Source organism: Eretmochelys imbricata, chromosome 10, assembly GCF_965152235.1.
Source record: "Eretmochelys imbricata isolate rEreImb1 chromosome 10, rEreImb1.hap1, whole genome shotgun sequence".
Lineage (NCBI taxonomy): Eukaryota > Metazoa > Chordata > Testudines > Cheloniidae > Eretmochelys > Eretmochelys imbricata.
The window spans coordinates 49961712-49977538 of record NC_135581.1 but is presented as its reverse complement, the minus strand read 5'-3'; the positions used below and the strand labels follow the sequence as shown (position 1 = coordinate 49977538).

Here is a 15827-nt window from a genome sequence, read left to right as displayed (position 1 = left end):
GTTTCGGGTACTATGACTGGTACGGCAGGGAGCCAACCCCACTTCCGTATAACCCACCTTAACCCTTGTTCGAGGGGGGTGGGTGGTAAGGTCCCAGCAATGAGTTGCTGGACCAGGATGGAAAAAAGGGGAGGCTGGCGGAAGCCCCCAGGTAGATGTTGAAATGATCATGGAGTTACCTGCACTGTACACTTTTATCTGTCGGGTAGTCCCAGACATCTAATAACACAGCTGTGGCCTGATTAAACCATATCCAGTGTCTCCTGTCCTTATTTCGCAATAGCCGGACATTAACAAAAACACTTAAATCAAGCTCAAGAAAGGGTGATAGATTTTAGTTGAATACCATGTGTTTCTGAATTGCAAATCTGAAAATTCCTCTTACAGCCTGACTAGCAAAGTGAGATCCATACTTGTGAAAAAGGGCATAATCTGGTAGAAATACTGCTGCCTTTATAGCAGTAAAAGTTCTACTAAATTTTACTTCTTAACCTTCAGTACACTGCTATTTTTCAGATGCCCAGTCAAATGAATTCTTAGGAAGATGTATCTCTGCGTCCACAGTCTCCAATGGTGAAATTCACTCCTGCGTAGAGGGCCACCATGATGCCTATGTACAATTTTTGCCCCACTATTTTGAATTTATTATTTGTACTCAGGAACAAGTTAACATATGACAAATAAAACTATGTTTTCAATTAGATGTCTTTCAATTTCTCTGTAGTCTCATAAAATGGTCACATTTTAGCACAATACCTTTTAAATGCATTCACATATTCTTACTGCTTATGGAGTCCATTATCCTGAACATTTTAACTACTATTTTGTACCACATGAACTCTAAAAATTGGAAGTAGAAGAGAAAAAAAGAGAGATGAAGTGATGTTTACAAGTAAATACATACGCCTCATGTAAAATATACAGGTGCAAACATAAAGATCATGAATTGCATAAAGAAATATGCATTGTATAAGATAGTCTATTAAGAAAATAATTAAAATGTCTTTCTACTTCAATGAATTGCAATAAATACATTAGATCTGAAAAGATTAATCCTGATCACTTACTATTTAGACAAACACAAAAAAACATTGCAACTCTTTCCATTCATAAAAATACTATAGTTTCATGAATGCCAATATCCACACACACATTTAATCATAAACTCTACAACATAAAACCTCCAAACTGGGATTTCCTGATCTACCTAGTGAACTATATTGATTCTGATCTTGGCGACAGCTGATTTGGAATAGATACACCATGTGAATGAATCATGGTGCCAATACATGTTTATTTTATATACTATAATAAACAGACATACTCTAAATTCTAATGTTACCTTCATTATTTTAAAGGTAAAGTTATCTCTCACAGATCTTTTAACAGAGCTAGAAAAATAGGTGAAGTCTGACATTATAGCTCTCTTTGTGTTCCCAGTCTAGCCTCATTTTTGAAGGGTTTATAAATCTGCCATTCTTATTTGCATTAGGCTGAAACTTGGCCAGACAAGTTTCTCAGACTCAGTTATATAATTTGTAATATGTAAAATTTATGTCATTAGTTCATCTGTTTCCTTCATTTACAATGTAGTCAACATACAGAATTTCTGAAAGTTTTCGATTAATCCAAAAACTTTCCAATTAAAAACCCAAGACAATATTTGCACCTGAAATGCTGATGTTGTAGAGAGTAAATAACCTATTTTGTGGAGTAGGTCCACCTGGTATATTGTTTGTGATGCCTGTTGGCCAGACCCTCTTGGTATGTTGAACTGGCTGAGATATTTAACTTCAAAAGCAGTTTCTTATCATGTGCAGTACAGTAGATTATCTTAATAATAATAGACTATTAACATGTATTGCATTCCATAATAGTATACAAATAGCATGGGCACAATGTAAAATCCTACTGGATTTTAATAGGACCTTTCCTACTAAAATTAATCTCAGAATAGCACATTTGAAATGGTTATGTAAATTTTAACTGAAATTAGCCTATACAGAACCGAACACTTATGATAAATCTGTAAATGGAACTGTGTATCAATGCCTCAGAGAAATACAACACAAAATCCCAGCAAAAAGTTCCATTCGCACAGTATTTGTTGGAAGGAATGTCAGTATTAAATTTAGAATTTCTTTGTTTTGGAATGATTTTTATTTTTTTTTAATGTACTTGTTTTGCATCATTTTGGAATGTTACCATTTCTTTCAATTTCCATGAACATAAAAAATGTCAAAATAACTGACAGCTGTTTGTAAGTTCCCTACAAATGCAAAATTGCTTTATCCACTTTTCAAAATGTTTTATAATGTTTATAATGTTACTCATAATCACAGGATACAAACGGTCTAGGAAGCAATCTGAAAACATATATCCTGTGCTAAGTGTTCAGCATTTTCAAATACCTTTCAAAGAGTCATGATTTGTACTGCTAATAAATCATACACAAATCAAAGATGCTTCACATTTTTAAAAGAACGAACTATATCATAGTAAAAATATTTACTTATTATTTCTTGCACAGTACGAAGTTACTAAACTATTATTTTTCTCCATGTGCTGCAATTTTTTGCCAATAGAAGGATATTCAGAAAGTGAAAGAATTTTAAACTACATTTTGGACAATATTTCCCAGCTGTAATGCATGACTGCCTAGCAACTGCATTCCCAACATGCAGGCCTCACTGGTTAAAAAAGTATTTTAAATATAAACATAAACATATTTGAATTTGATACCATGTTTAATAGCATGTGGCTGGGGAACAGCAATGCTAATTAACTAACCTCTATTCAAAAAAGTTCTGAGCTATGCATTTGAAGATAATTTGGTTCTCCTCCAAGTCAAAACTACATTGTTCAAGTGTAAACTGTCTTGCTATTTAAATACTCCAGTATAAAGGTCCATTGCTATTTTTGATGCCTCCTCAATTGGAAGTAGCGTGTTTCAGTGACCAGAGCTATTGTGAAGACATGGAAGACTTTGAGAACAGTGGGCAATTTACAAAAGCTGCAAGCTCCAGATTGATAGCCTACTACATACAATGAATGCAACATAAAAGGAAAATGGCTTCTTTGGAAGAAAAGAATAAAATAAGGAGTAAAGTTTCTGTCTTCTTAATTGTACACAGCTTTCTTATTTTTTCAAACAAAATAATTGTTGGAAGTGACTGCTTCCAGCAGGATACTTTTTTAAAAGAAGTACTAAATAGAATGTTGTGTTAATAAAACTAGTTAAAATTAAATATCTGATTATATTTCTTTTAATCCTATGCCATCATTCCCCATAATACTCCACTATCATCCATCATTCCTAAATATATTTATGCACGAGTGAATGCAGAAGCCAGTATTCAGAAGGGCAGAATGATTTAAAATATTGAGTCAAGGTCTTGCCATCTTGTATATAGATGGAAAAAAACATCCTTAAGAGATTCTTCAATGATTTTGCTGAGAAAAATACAGCAATGCCTATTTGTACCTGGATGAGAAAGAGATCTACTGATTCCTTACAATGGAGAAGGGTCTTTTTAAAAATGTCCATCATTTCCTCAAAATTGTTTGAGCATTATTAGTGATATTCTCAAGAGACTCCTAGATTTAGTGTATTAACACATCCTTTTCACTTAGAGAAGGTTGCTATTACTCTATTTTCTTCAGAGTAAGCTACACGACACCCTGCAGTCCAACAGTTAGACATTGTTCATTTCAATGATGTGTTTCTAAGAGTTCAGTTTGTTTTCTTTTAGTTCTGAAAAAAAAAGTTACGTTTTATATCTGTGGATTCTTACTAGAGATTGCAATTTATAATAACTTCAAATGAATCACTTTGAGTACCAGAGCAAAATTATTGTTACGGATGTCTCTCTGTGAATCTGTTAGATATATAAAACAGATAGAAAGATTAATCTTTATCTCTATTTTCTGTAGATATTTGATTTGGGAACACAGTTCAAAGAGAGTTAAAAGCTTGTGTGTTAATATAAAGTATTACATTTTAAGCAAAAAGTATTTTAAAAATAGTAAAGGAGTACTTGTGGCACCTTAGAGACTAACAAATTTATTTGAGCATAAGCTTTCGTGAGCTACAGCTCACTTCATCGGATGCATTCAGTGTATTTTCCACTGAATGCATCCGATGAAGTGAGCTGTAGCTCACGAAAGCTTATGCTCAAATAAATTTGTGTGTCTCTAAGGTGCCACAAGTACTCCTTTTCCTTTTGAGAATACAGACGAACACGGCTGCTACACTGAAACCTTTAAAAATAGTAAGTTTAGTGCTCATGAAAGTAAGGAACCACTGGAACCAGACACAGGGTGAGTAGTTAATATGCAAGAGGATAAAAAAAAGTTTTGATTTTATCTTCTAAGATTTTTTTTTCAGTTATATGAACACTGCAGCTGAAGCTGGTTTTCATTTATCAGCACAGCAAGTTCCTTTCAAAACTAATACATTTTCATACTGTCTAGCAAACTTTAAACAAAATTTTCTCAGTAATGTAAACACAATTTTCTCAAACTCCCTCGACAAAATGAGACTTTTTAAAAAAAATTAAAAAATGCCATTCTAAACAGTTAGGGATAAACTGTGGCCACACAGTGTGAGAAAGGAGACAGGACTCTCACCTTTGCACCTATAAGGGTCATCTACTATCACAGCTCCTGCGCTTGAGGGAGTGCAAAGACTGATACCAAGTTACTTGCCCTAGGAACAATTCACTGGAAAAGGAATCATCCCTACATGCTGACCAGTGGAGCAGGCCAGATGCTACATGACATAAAAGTTGTACAGCAATTTTTTTTCCCCTTCCTTCCAGGCAAATAGGGAACTCCAAGAGGCATTTTACCTCTGAGTGCTCTTTTTCTTGAGATGCAGCTCTGCCTCATCACACTTTACACTAGACAATTTAGCACTCAAACTCCACAGGAAATCTATGAAGTATTGCTGTTCTGTAGTACACTAAACATTGCTGGTGTTTTCCGAACACACAATGAAAACAGTTCAAGAGAGAAGACCTTGGACCCAATTCTCATCACACCAAAGCCTCTTTACTCTCCTCTGGCAGTGTAACAGGGCCTTAAAGTGGATACGAATTACAGCTGAAAGATTAGATAAAGAAGGAGATCACGCTATTAATGAATTTCGCCTAAGTTACCATTTTTGCAGGAGCTCTGTCCAACCGCAGCCCACTCTGACACCTGGCAACCTTTTCAGGGTCCTGATGCTTTACCTTCAGCCTTTTATTTCTCATGCATTATAATGAGGCATTCCTGCACTACTAGTGAACTTAGATATATTTCCAGTAGCAATTTTAGACAGCAATATCTAGGAGCATCAAAGACATCAAACACGGCAAAGCTCCTGGGGTTGACAGAATTCAACCAGAGGTACTAAATGCACGAGGCAAAATTCTGACTCAGCAGCCAACAAAACTCTGTGATGTAATATGGGAGAAAGAACAAGTGCCATAAGACTGGAAAGACAGTATCATCATGATATTACCAAAAAAGGGTGATCTCCCTCAGTGCACAAACTGGAGATGTATTATATTGCTATCAATTCTGGGCAACGTATTGGCTACTGTTATCCTGCATGGAATGAAGAAAGCAGCAGATGGAATATTACGAGAAGAACAGACTGGGTTCCCTCCAGACAGATCACTGTGGGAATAGATATTCACTCCCTGACAAATCACCAAAAAACCCTATCGCTTGGGAGAAAAAAAAACATCTTAATCAACTTTATTGACTTTAAGGAAGTGCTTGATAGTGTCCACAGAGAAACGCTGAGGAGTATTGTTAGAAGCTATGGGATACCATTCAAGCTGATCAACATTTGAAGGAGTTTATACGATGAAAGTAGACGCTCAGATCAGACAGAGGCCTGGGTAAGTGGTTTGATATTGTGACTGGAGTTAGACAAGAGTGTGTGCTACCACTAATACTCTTTGCATTAGCAATAGATTGGGTGATGAAGCAGGCAACAAAAGGTATCATGAATGATGTAAAATGTGTTAGCAATGATGAGTTACATGAAGGTAGGAAACCGAACAATAGATGCAAAAGTCTACATGGTTGGAAAAGAAATTGAACAGGTAGAAGAGTTTGGCTATCTGGGGAGTGTAATGACATTTAAAGTAGCTGCGATAAAGATATTCAGATGAGAGCAGGAAAAGTAAACAACACTTTTGGAAGGATGAACATCTAGTCAGACAGAGGTCTCCATACCAAATTAAAGGTCAGATTATACCATGTGATTGTACTGAGCATGCTATTATACTGCGCAGAGACTTGGCTGATGACAGTATCTAGTAAAAAGAAGTTGAACGCTGCCCATCACAGATGGCTGAGGAAGATATTACACATTTAATGGAAAGACAAAATAACAAATGCGAGACTCAGGAAGCTCAAAGAGTAGGCAATGTTAGAAAATATCGTCAAAGAAAGAAAGCTCAGGACATTGAGACATGTACACCATATGGAAGATCGGAGACATGCTTAGCAAGCATTGAACTTGCTATCAACTTGAGGGAGGAGAGAGAAAGCAAGGAAGGTCAAGGATGAACTGGCAGACAGTGACAGAGGATACTATACTATATATGCTGGCATAACCTGGGAAGAAGCGCCACAATCAGCAAGTGACTGTAATCAGTGGAGGAACTGGACCGCCTGATGTGTCAGCGGCACAGGAGGAATCTAAGGTGATATCTAGGAACAACTGTTTCACTTTGGATCAAGTTAGGATCACAACACATAAAAGCACTTAAAACCCCCCCAAAAAACCAAGGACCTTGATAGTCTAAGTTTTTTAAAAAGTGGGTCTCGTCTCTACAGAGAGATGGGTCTCTGCTGTTCCAGAATGAGCTTGCATTCCTTGCTCTGGATAGACAGCGAGATCACCTCTCAAAGAAACAGAAACAGTGAAACACTTACAGAGTTAAAACTGGTCCTAGAGTTTTGAGGTCAAATACTGTCTTCCATCTGGAACTTAAATGGCAGGGTAGATTATGGCCCTCAGTTTTTAACATCTACACCACAAGGAAGGAGCAGCAAGCAGTTAGATAAATAATAAAGTCAAATGGGGTTAGTGGAAAAGAAATATCCCCCATCAGTGATGGCATAATCTAGTAATGATTCAAAATGACAACTGTAGCACCATACATACTTGGGAGGAATCCGTGAAACTGCATTCAGATTTGTGGAAGAAATCACTACTTGAAGAATGTGTTCAAGGGCTGAGAGTCCTCCTGCAACCCGGAATGCTATCTGATCTGCTGCATTCTGGATAAACACAAATAGAGAATAATAATTATATGGAATATTTACTGAAATTCAAATACAAATTTAGTATTTAAAATATGTGTCTGGTGAGTAACTGCCTTGATGTACACTTAATAAAATCTTAATACAGTTTAATCAGATTGTTCACCTTTTTAATTAGTGCATTGATTCTTTCACTACAGAAGCACGGAACAGAATAACCCTTTGAATATACAAGAGAATGTTACTTCAATGTTATTTTTCCTGATGATATTATATATGCTGTAACTTCATTATAATACCACAGCTATTTTGAGTTTTTTAAACAGATATTGATTTAGGGCTTCGGTGAAAGCAAGATCAGGCCCATAATGAAGATTATTTTAACATGAGCCTCATTTAGCTAATAGCTAAAGTGCAATTTTGTAGGACACGTTTTAACAATGAGGGACAAGTATGTATTTTATAACATTTCTGATTTCCCCCCCATTTTTGGAATTAATTTCTATAAGCATAAATAGGAATTACCCAAACTTCATGTGTATCATCTATCTATCTGATCCTGGACCCCTGGAAGTCAATAGCAAAACTTTGATTAATTTTATTGGTACAGACTCAACGCCAACACCACAAATAACAAACCTAACAATTGTGGGACCTTATTATGGTAACCCTCAACCTCTCCTTTTCCAATTTCCTCCCTCCTTCTCCAATTGTTTGTTGATTTCACTTGTGTCATGTCTACAATTAGACTGTAAGAGCTTTGAGGTAGGAATCATATTCATATATGATTTGTCTGTAAAATACTTAGCACTCTGTGGGTGCTCCATGTTAGAACAGCCCCCTATGAACTATGGTAATAACAAATATTTTAGTAGGATTTCATAGCCCATATTTTTTCTTATCAATATTAGAAGTCATATGTAAACACCACAGTACAAGACAAGTTTTGTTTAAGAGCATATAATTTTCTCCCCAGCAAGTTTAGTTGTCTCAAGCAAACATTCACCCAAAGGTAAAGCTGTACCCTATTTAAATGCCCAAGATTTCAGAAAAAATGTTCCCATTGATCTGCTAGCTCCATTTCACATTATGTTGGGAGCTAGATTTTGAAGAGATCATAAAGAAGCAATTTTTTTGGACTAATGTGCATTGGATGTGGATTTGTAAACAACAAAAAAGGCTCATCTTCAAAGGACACAACTGGCGTGAAATGACAGAAACCTGTTTGTGTGTGCCAGTTTACACAAGTGGTTAGATAACCAACTAGCAATTTCTATAGGTTTAACCTTTATGTGACTCCACAGTTTCAGTCAGCTTTAGCCCAGTTAACTCTTAAGTTAAAGCTGAAGTGAAGACCTACCCTGACTGATGACGCTTAGCCTGAGTCCCATCCACACAAAAAAACCCTTAACTCAAGTAGGGTGGTGTTTTTAATTGGAAATGATTGGTCTATTGGGTATAGGCTAAAGCTCAAATTAGCACAATTTGTCAGTTGCTAACTAAACCATTCTGTAATGTGGACACAGGCTAGCTCCACTTGAGTGCCATTAGTCCTCCAATGCCTTCCCACAATTTTTCCCGTGTGCCCAGAAAGGACTAACAAATTTTCCCACAATTCATTGGGAAAGAATTCATAGAGCGGCTCAGCTTACTGCAGCACAAAGAACCAAAGGAAATGCCAGCAGAAGTCTTAGTGCAGCAAATAAGCAAGTGCAGTGTGGACACTGCAGCTTGAGTATTATTTTGCAGTGTAGCCACTCTAACCAGACTACCTCTAGAAAAGCAACTGGTGTGTAGATAATTTGACTTAGCTCTACAGTGAAGACATACTATTAGTCACATCCTCCAGAAAGGTCTGATCCTGGACCATTGAGGTAAATGGGAATTTTCCCAGTGACTTTAATGTGAGCAGGACTGAGTCCTATATGAAGGTTAAAAGCATTTCTAAGTTATCACTTTCCATTGTGATTAAAAGTGTATACTCCATGTAGTGACATACTGTTGCCAAGAAACCCCATACACAAAATAATCAACATGTATGTCCAGTATATTTAGAGAAATGTATATGAGAATTCCTAGATACATTTGGTATACATGCGTCAGAGGATAACAAATAGAAAAGCCACTGACCTGCCAGTGCAGGACTGTTCCCTATAGTACATTTGTTAGTGTTGCATCCACTCTAATTTTAAATGAGACAGGCAGTGCAGTTTTCACCACTTCCTATGGGGGATTACAACCTTTTAGATCTTACTATCAAGATATCTTTCCTGACATTCAACCTGAATTTGCCCTTTTCAGTTTCATTTAATTACTCCAAGTTATACCCAATTTTATTATACCAATTCTTCTCCCTCCTTCATGATTACACCATTACTAAATATTACATATTCCCACTTTAGTTTTTGCTTAGCAAACAAACATATTTCATTCCAAATCTTTCCTTTTCCTTGTAATTTTTCCATACCAAATTTTCTTGTTTAATGTCTGTCTATTAGGAAATGAAGTGTCCAAAAATGAACACTGCATTTTGGGTTAGGTCACATCAAAGCCACAAAGAAAAGGACTATTATCTACATGTGTGGTAACAGGATGTCTTCACATGTGTATTCAAAAATAGCACTGGCCTTTTTGATCTCTGTATCAGATTACACACTCATGTCTAATTTAATGTTTGCTCTTGCCTCTAGGTCTAGGTCTCTTTCAGTATTACTCTTCTAGATCTATCCCTCCCATTGAGTATCTGTGTTTCAGATTCTTTTGATAAAAAATATTAACATGCATTTTTGAAGAACTTCTGTTTTTGTCTATACAGTATTTCTAATCTTTCTAGGGTCCCTTTGTATGCTTTCTCTGTCCTCCATTCTGTTTGCAATTCCTCCTAATTCAGTATCTCTGAAAAAATAGTTAATGTCCTATTTATTTCCTCATCCAAACCATCAATGAAATCCATGAACATTTTGGTGATTGGATACTACGATGATAAACATCCTCATGAATACGAAAGACAGACAAAACAACAAGATTAAATAAAAGCATTTAACGAAAATTATTGTGGTGGATGGAGGGATGTTATACAAAAGGATCTGATTAGCTGCGGAGTTTCCAAGGAGCTGCTTCAAGACAGACTGGAATGGAGGAGGAGGACTTGAAGGGCTGACCCTATACAGATGGAACTAAGACTAGGAGGAGAAGAACTAAAATGATTATGGTAGCAAGGTTGGAGTAAATACATGAGCTAATTATTTGTTCATTGCTCCTACTGCAGTAAAGGAACTTTAAAACCTGGCACTCAGTGATCTAGAATCCATTGCTGATATCACTGATTTCTGGTATGCTTTTGGATTAATTTATCTTAAAGGATGTGTTCTAGATAGAGTGGGGGTTACAAAAGTACAAGTGACTTTTTTAAGAGTCTTTCAACTATTTGTTGACACACATTGATGATTACTGAATTAACTGCTGATATAAGGCACATGTGTGTCAGCCTAATGATTAAGTCACAGCACAACTACCTTTCTATCCAAGAATCCCAGGTTCAGGGACAATTCTGGGGCTCTTGGCCTTGGGTCAGGAGAGGTCATGGGAACCAAAGAAATGATGCCACAAAAGTATCATTTACTCTTGAACACTGCACTAATAATGTTCCCAGAGTGAGTGTTGTGTGTCACTGGATCCCTAACAATGAAAATGGCACCTGAATGAGTGGTGAGAAAACAAGTGTGTGTGTATGGTGGAGGGCACCCTCGCTTACATATAGTCGTATATCATGGCCTGTAGCAGAAAGATGAGTTGTGCAAAAAATAAGAATTAATAAAGGTATTAAAAATAATACCAATTTCTTAATCTAAGAAATATGAAATTCAAAAGATGTCAAATGAATTTTCATACATACTTCTAGTATTATATCTGCTGTGAGGTGATTATCAGCTTTTGATATGTCTGTGTGCTGGTCTGAGAAAATCCTTTCGAAAGCATAAAAATATGGGTGCAGGATATCGGTTCCCTTGCACTGTTTTCCCCTTAAATGAACTCCTCCAGAATGTGACCCAAATTCATATAGTATTCTGAAGTGCTAAGGCTTTCATTAGCTGTTACCTGGGAAAAACAAACATTCCCAGATATTTCTACAGTACCTTGGTACTGAAGGAAGTTGAGGCATATTGGTTATTCTACCTACATGCTCAAACAACGTTTTGATGGAAGCTTGCCCCAATTCCAATCAGTGCAGAAGGAAAGAATCACATTTAAGGGACCTTTCAAGATATTGTTGTTCATTTTTACTGTGGTAGTGGGTGTCTCAATGAGGTCAGAGCCCCATAGTCTAGGCACTCTACAATAATATATGACAGTGCCTGCCTGCTAAATCCCCATTTGGAAAGGGTACAGATCCAATATAAAACACTCTTTGTGGTGTTGAAGAATCGTGTGGATCCCTAAAATATTTAGGTTCCAAAATATTTCAGCATAGATGTTTATGTGGGACCCATTCTATAAACCTGACTGCAAAATCTGGCCCTTTGGAAGGGGTTACATATTTAGACTGAGAAAATTATTCCTCAAACTAACCCAGATAAAAGATATTTGTTCAGAAAATGTAAATCAATGTATTTCAGTTGGATTTAGGAACAGCATATGAAACTATTTTGCTCCTCCTCTTATTGATTTTCACAAATATGCATACAACATAATTTTTAAAAATCCGATTTCCAAGTGCAAAAGGATTTGCAGGTTTGAGACTACTTGTTATGCAGAAAATCAGAGGCAAATGAACAGGCAAGTGAGCAAAAGTGACTATCATCATAATATATACATTTATTACCAAAAAAGGCCTTATGTACATTGGCCAAACCGGACAGTCTCTAGGCAAAAGAATACATGGACACAAATTTGACATCAGGAATCATAACATTCAAAAACCGGTAGGAGAACACTTCAACCTCCCTGGCCACTCAGTAAAAGACGTAAGGGTGGCAATTCTGCAACAGAAAAGCTTCAAAAACAGACTCCAATGAGAAACTGCTGAGCTTGATTTAATATGCAAACTAGATACCATTAACTTGGGTTTGAATAGAGACTGGGAGTGGCTGAGTCATTACACATATTGAATCTATTTCCCCATGTTAAGTATCCTCACACCTTCTTGTCAACTGTCTAAATGGGCCTCTTGATTATCACTACAAAAGTTTTTTTCTCCTGCTGATAATAGCTCATCTTAATTAATTAGCCTCTTACAGTCTGTATGGCAACTTCCACCTTCTCTGTATGTATATATATATCTTCTTACTATATGTTCCATTCTATGCATCGATGAAGTGGGCTGTAGCCCATGAAAGCTTATGCGCTAATAAATTTGTTAGTCTCTAAGGTGCCACAAGTACTCCTGTTCTTTTTGTTTTCCTGAGCAATGTAGATCTGAACTAACCTTTAGAAAACATTTACTAGAGATGTAATCTCGTGAATAGTAACAGTAGTAGCCAAAACCAATGCTGGATAGAAAAAAGGGCTTTTTTTGCCCATTCACAAGTATTTGTCATTGTGAAATGCAGTGGTCCTGTTTGTAGAGGAGGAAAGCCAATGCACTTGACTAAAGAGGTATTGAAAAATTAATTCCTAGTCTTTATACCATTATAAATTTGTCATAAAGAAAATACAGTAACTCACTTCAATGTAACATCCTAAGAGTTATGCATCGATTCAGAAGTATCCATGTAGGAATGGATAAGTAAACAAAGATAATTTTTTTATTTCCTATATAGATTAGTTTATACAATTCTATGACAGAATTTAATTATGAAAAATAAAATATTTACACAAACATTATTTATTTTTATAATTAGAGTGATTTGGATTTAATTAAAGAAGCACAATCAAGAAAGTTCCCTGAAAACTGAATGTGTGTGGTTCACTCATTTTCCTACCTGTTACAACACCTTAATGGATTTGAATTCCCCTTATCTTCTCAACTATGACTTGAGTGACAACTGACTAATAGGATTACAGGCTCCATTCCAATAATACAGCTCAGCTACATGCCAGCAAAAAATGACAGCCTAAACCTGAATTACATGGCCTGGGAATCCATCCAATTATTAACTAAAGTAACTATTATTACCTAACCTAATCAAAGGAGAAGCAGCTGTTAATCTTTGGTGGCCTGCAGTGTAGTAGCAGTCAGACTGGATGAACTGTCTTTGTACTTGACTCTTCTACAGACAATAATTATGTTCTTTGTGATCAAGAAGGAAGGGCTTCCTAGCCTTTTAGAAGAGGCAGCAGATGGGGAACAATTGTTTGCATGTTCATTAACAAAATAGGGTGGATTTTATCAAGGGTTTGGCATCTGCGGTACCTCCAGAAGCACCACTTACCGAATGATACAAGAAGGTTTGGCAAGTCTGCAAACTTGAAAAGTTAGCAAGCTAACTAACCTAAAGTAGCTTAAAAGAATTTTTGATCTACCTTCTTTCATACAAAAAATCACAAAAGTTAAAAAAAATTTCTAAAAAGCATGTATGCTTATTTCCTATTACACTGCACTATATCAGTCTATACAAACAATACACAAAGAAAAAACACGTCAGTGTGTCTTCACTGCTACAACATTTAATTTCATTTAGTTATTTTACAATTCTTCATATTCTATAGCTATTTTACATTTCTGAAACCATGGCAAATAATGTACTAGAGGAGGTGAAAAATTGGACTTATTTGAACAAGCCAACAGTCAACATACAATAACACCTACACAGAAATAAACTGAACTTTAACAAATAGTACTTTTAGAATTCTGTATGCACTATTTCAGAACATTAGTGAGACCATAACTAGAACAGTGTCATCCAGCTCTGGTTCCGCACTTTAAAAAAGGATGTTAACAAACAGGAAAGGGTTCAGAAAAGGGTTACAAGAATGAGTCGAGCTCTGAAAAACCTGCCTTGCATTGAGAGATTAAAGCAGCTCAATCTATTTAGTTTATACAAGAGAAGGTTATAACAGGTGACTTCATCACAGTATCTAAATACCTAAATGGAAAGAAGGTTTCTAGCAGGAGAGGGCTCTATTTTCTAGCATGCCAAGATATAAGATCATCCAATGTCTGGAAGCTGAAGCTAGACAAATTCAGACCAGAAATAAGGCACAATTTTTTAATACTGAGCATAATTAACAATTGGGACAACGTATTGATGGATATAGTGGATTCTCAATTATTTGAAATTTTAAATCAAAACTGGGTATTTTTCTAAAATATCTGCTCCTGATTTAACAATAAATTAGGGACTTGATGCAGGAATTACTGAGTGAAATTCTATAGCCTGTGTTATGCAGGAGATTAGACTAGATGATTATAATGATCTCTTATAGCCTTAAAAAAAATCTATGAATGAATATTCAAATCAAGAATTCACCATTCACATATTTCCTCTGTCACTGTCTTATATTATCAGTTACATAGTAAAATAGGACCAGAAATAAGTCAGTCTTTTTTATCTGAAATGTTTTGATGACAACTCTCCCATTTCTATCCCATGCAATTTTAAACCCTTTGAAAGTTTAAACTTTTTATCATCTCTTTTAAAAAAAATTAAAAACTTAAAAAAAAAGTTTTTAAACTACTGCTATGCAAAAACAAACAAACCAAAACCAAAACCAAGCCACTGAGACTTTGGTGAATGCAGGGAAGAATCTTTCCTGATCCCCAAAAGGCTTGCTTGCTACTTTGAAATTAAAAGATTCATCATGGAAAAGCCCTGCATGCACAGACCTCATATTAGCTCCAACTGAAGTTGTGTGTGTTGAAGACTTGCTGGATCTAAACCAAATACTTGTGTACACTTTGCCTTCTGTTATTGAGAGAATACACTCAATCTGTGCAACTGAATTCTGTACTTATTAAATTGAAGCAGCAGTGGTCAGCCTATGAAAGAAGAGTTTGTTATTAATTAGTGAAATACAGTTACGCTCTGTTTTAAGAAATATTTTCTTCTCTCCTATAGTTTAGTTTTTAGCAAAGATTCTATCTAAAGTGCCAGTGGCTAAGAAATACAGTTCAAAGCCTCATAAAAAAAAATCCAGACAGGGGGATCCCAGGCTGGCTCCTTGTCTTTTTATTTATTTATTTATTTTAAAATCATCTCTGATGACTTCTTGGTCTTGAACTTTAGTGAAATCTGTGTGCTTAAGAGAAAAAAAAAAGACGCCTATTTTCATCAGTGCTGTAGTATTAAAAGTTTATATGGTGACAATCTCTGTGGAAAGTATCCCAAAACAAATTTTTCAATGACAATTGGCATTTTTGAGCCTACTTAGTAAGGCTCTGTTTTGTAAAATCAGTATAATAATAATACTGTGATGCATGGATAGAAAAGGTTAAACATCCTGCAAAATAAATAACCCAAAGAAGACATGTGGGGAGATAATGTTTGTGTTTTTGTGTATTTAAATATGTATGAGTAGGGTGACAATGTAATCAACAGTCCCTGTCTATGCTGTATTCTGATATAATTTAAAGGAACTGTAAACACGGGATATATTGGTATTCATCTCTCTTTGAAATGTAC

General features: G+C 35.8%; 1 protein-coding gene across 1 annotated transcript in view; it reads right to left on the bottom strand.

Moving 5' to 3' along the window:
* SCAPER (S-phase cyclin A associated protein in the ER) overlaps nt 1-15827 on the bottom strand; it is a 346678-nt gene that overhangs the window by 95411 nt on the left and 235440 nt on the right. The window contains exon 24 of the mRNA XM_077827620.1: nt 7169-7284. Within this exon, the coding sequence (XP_077683746.1) occupies nt 7169-7284 (116 nt within the window). The remainder of the gene's footprint in view (nt 1-7168; nt 7285-15827) is intronic.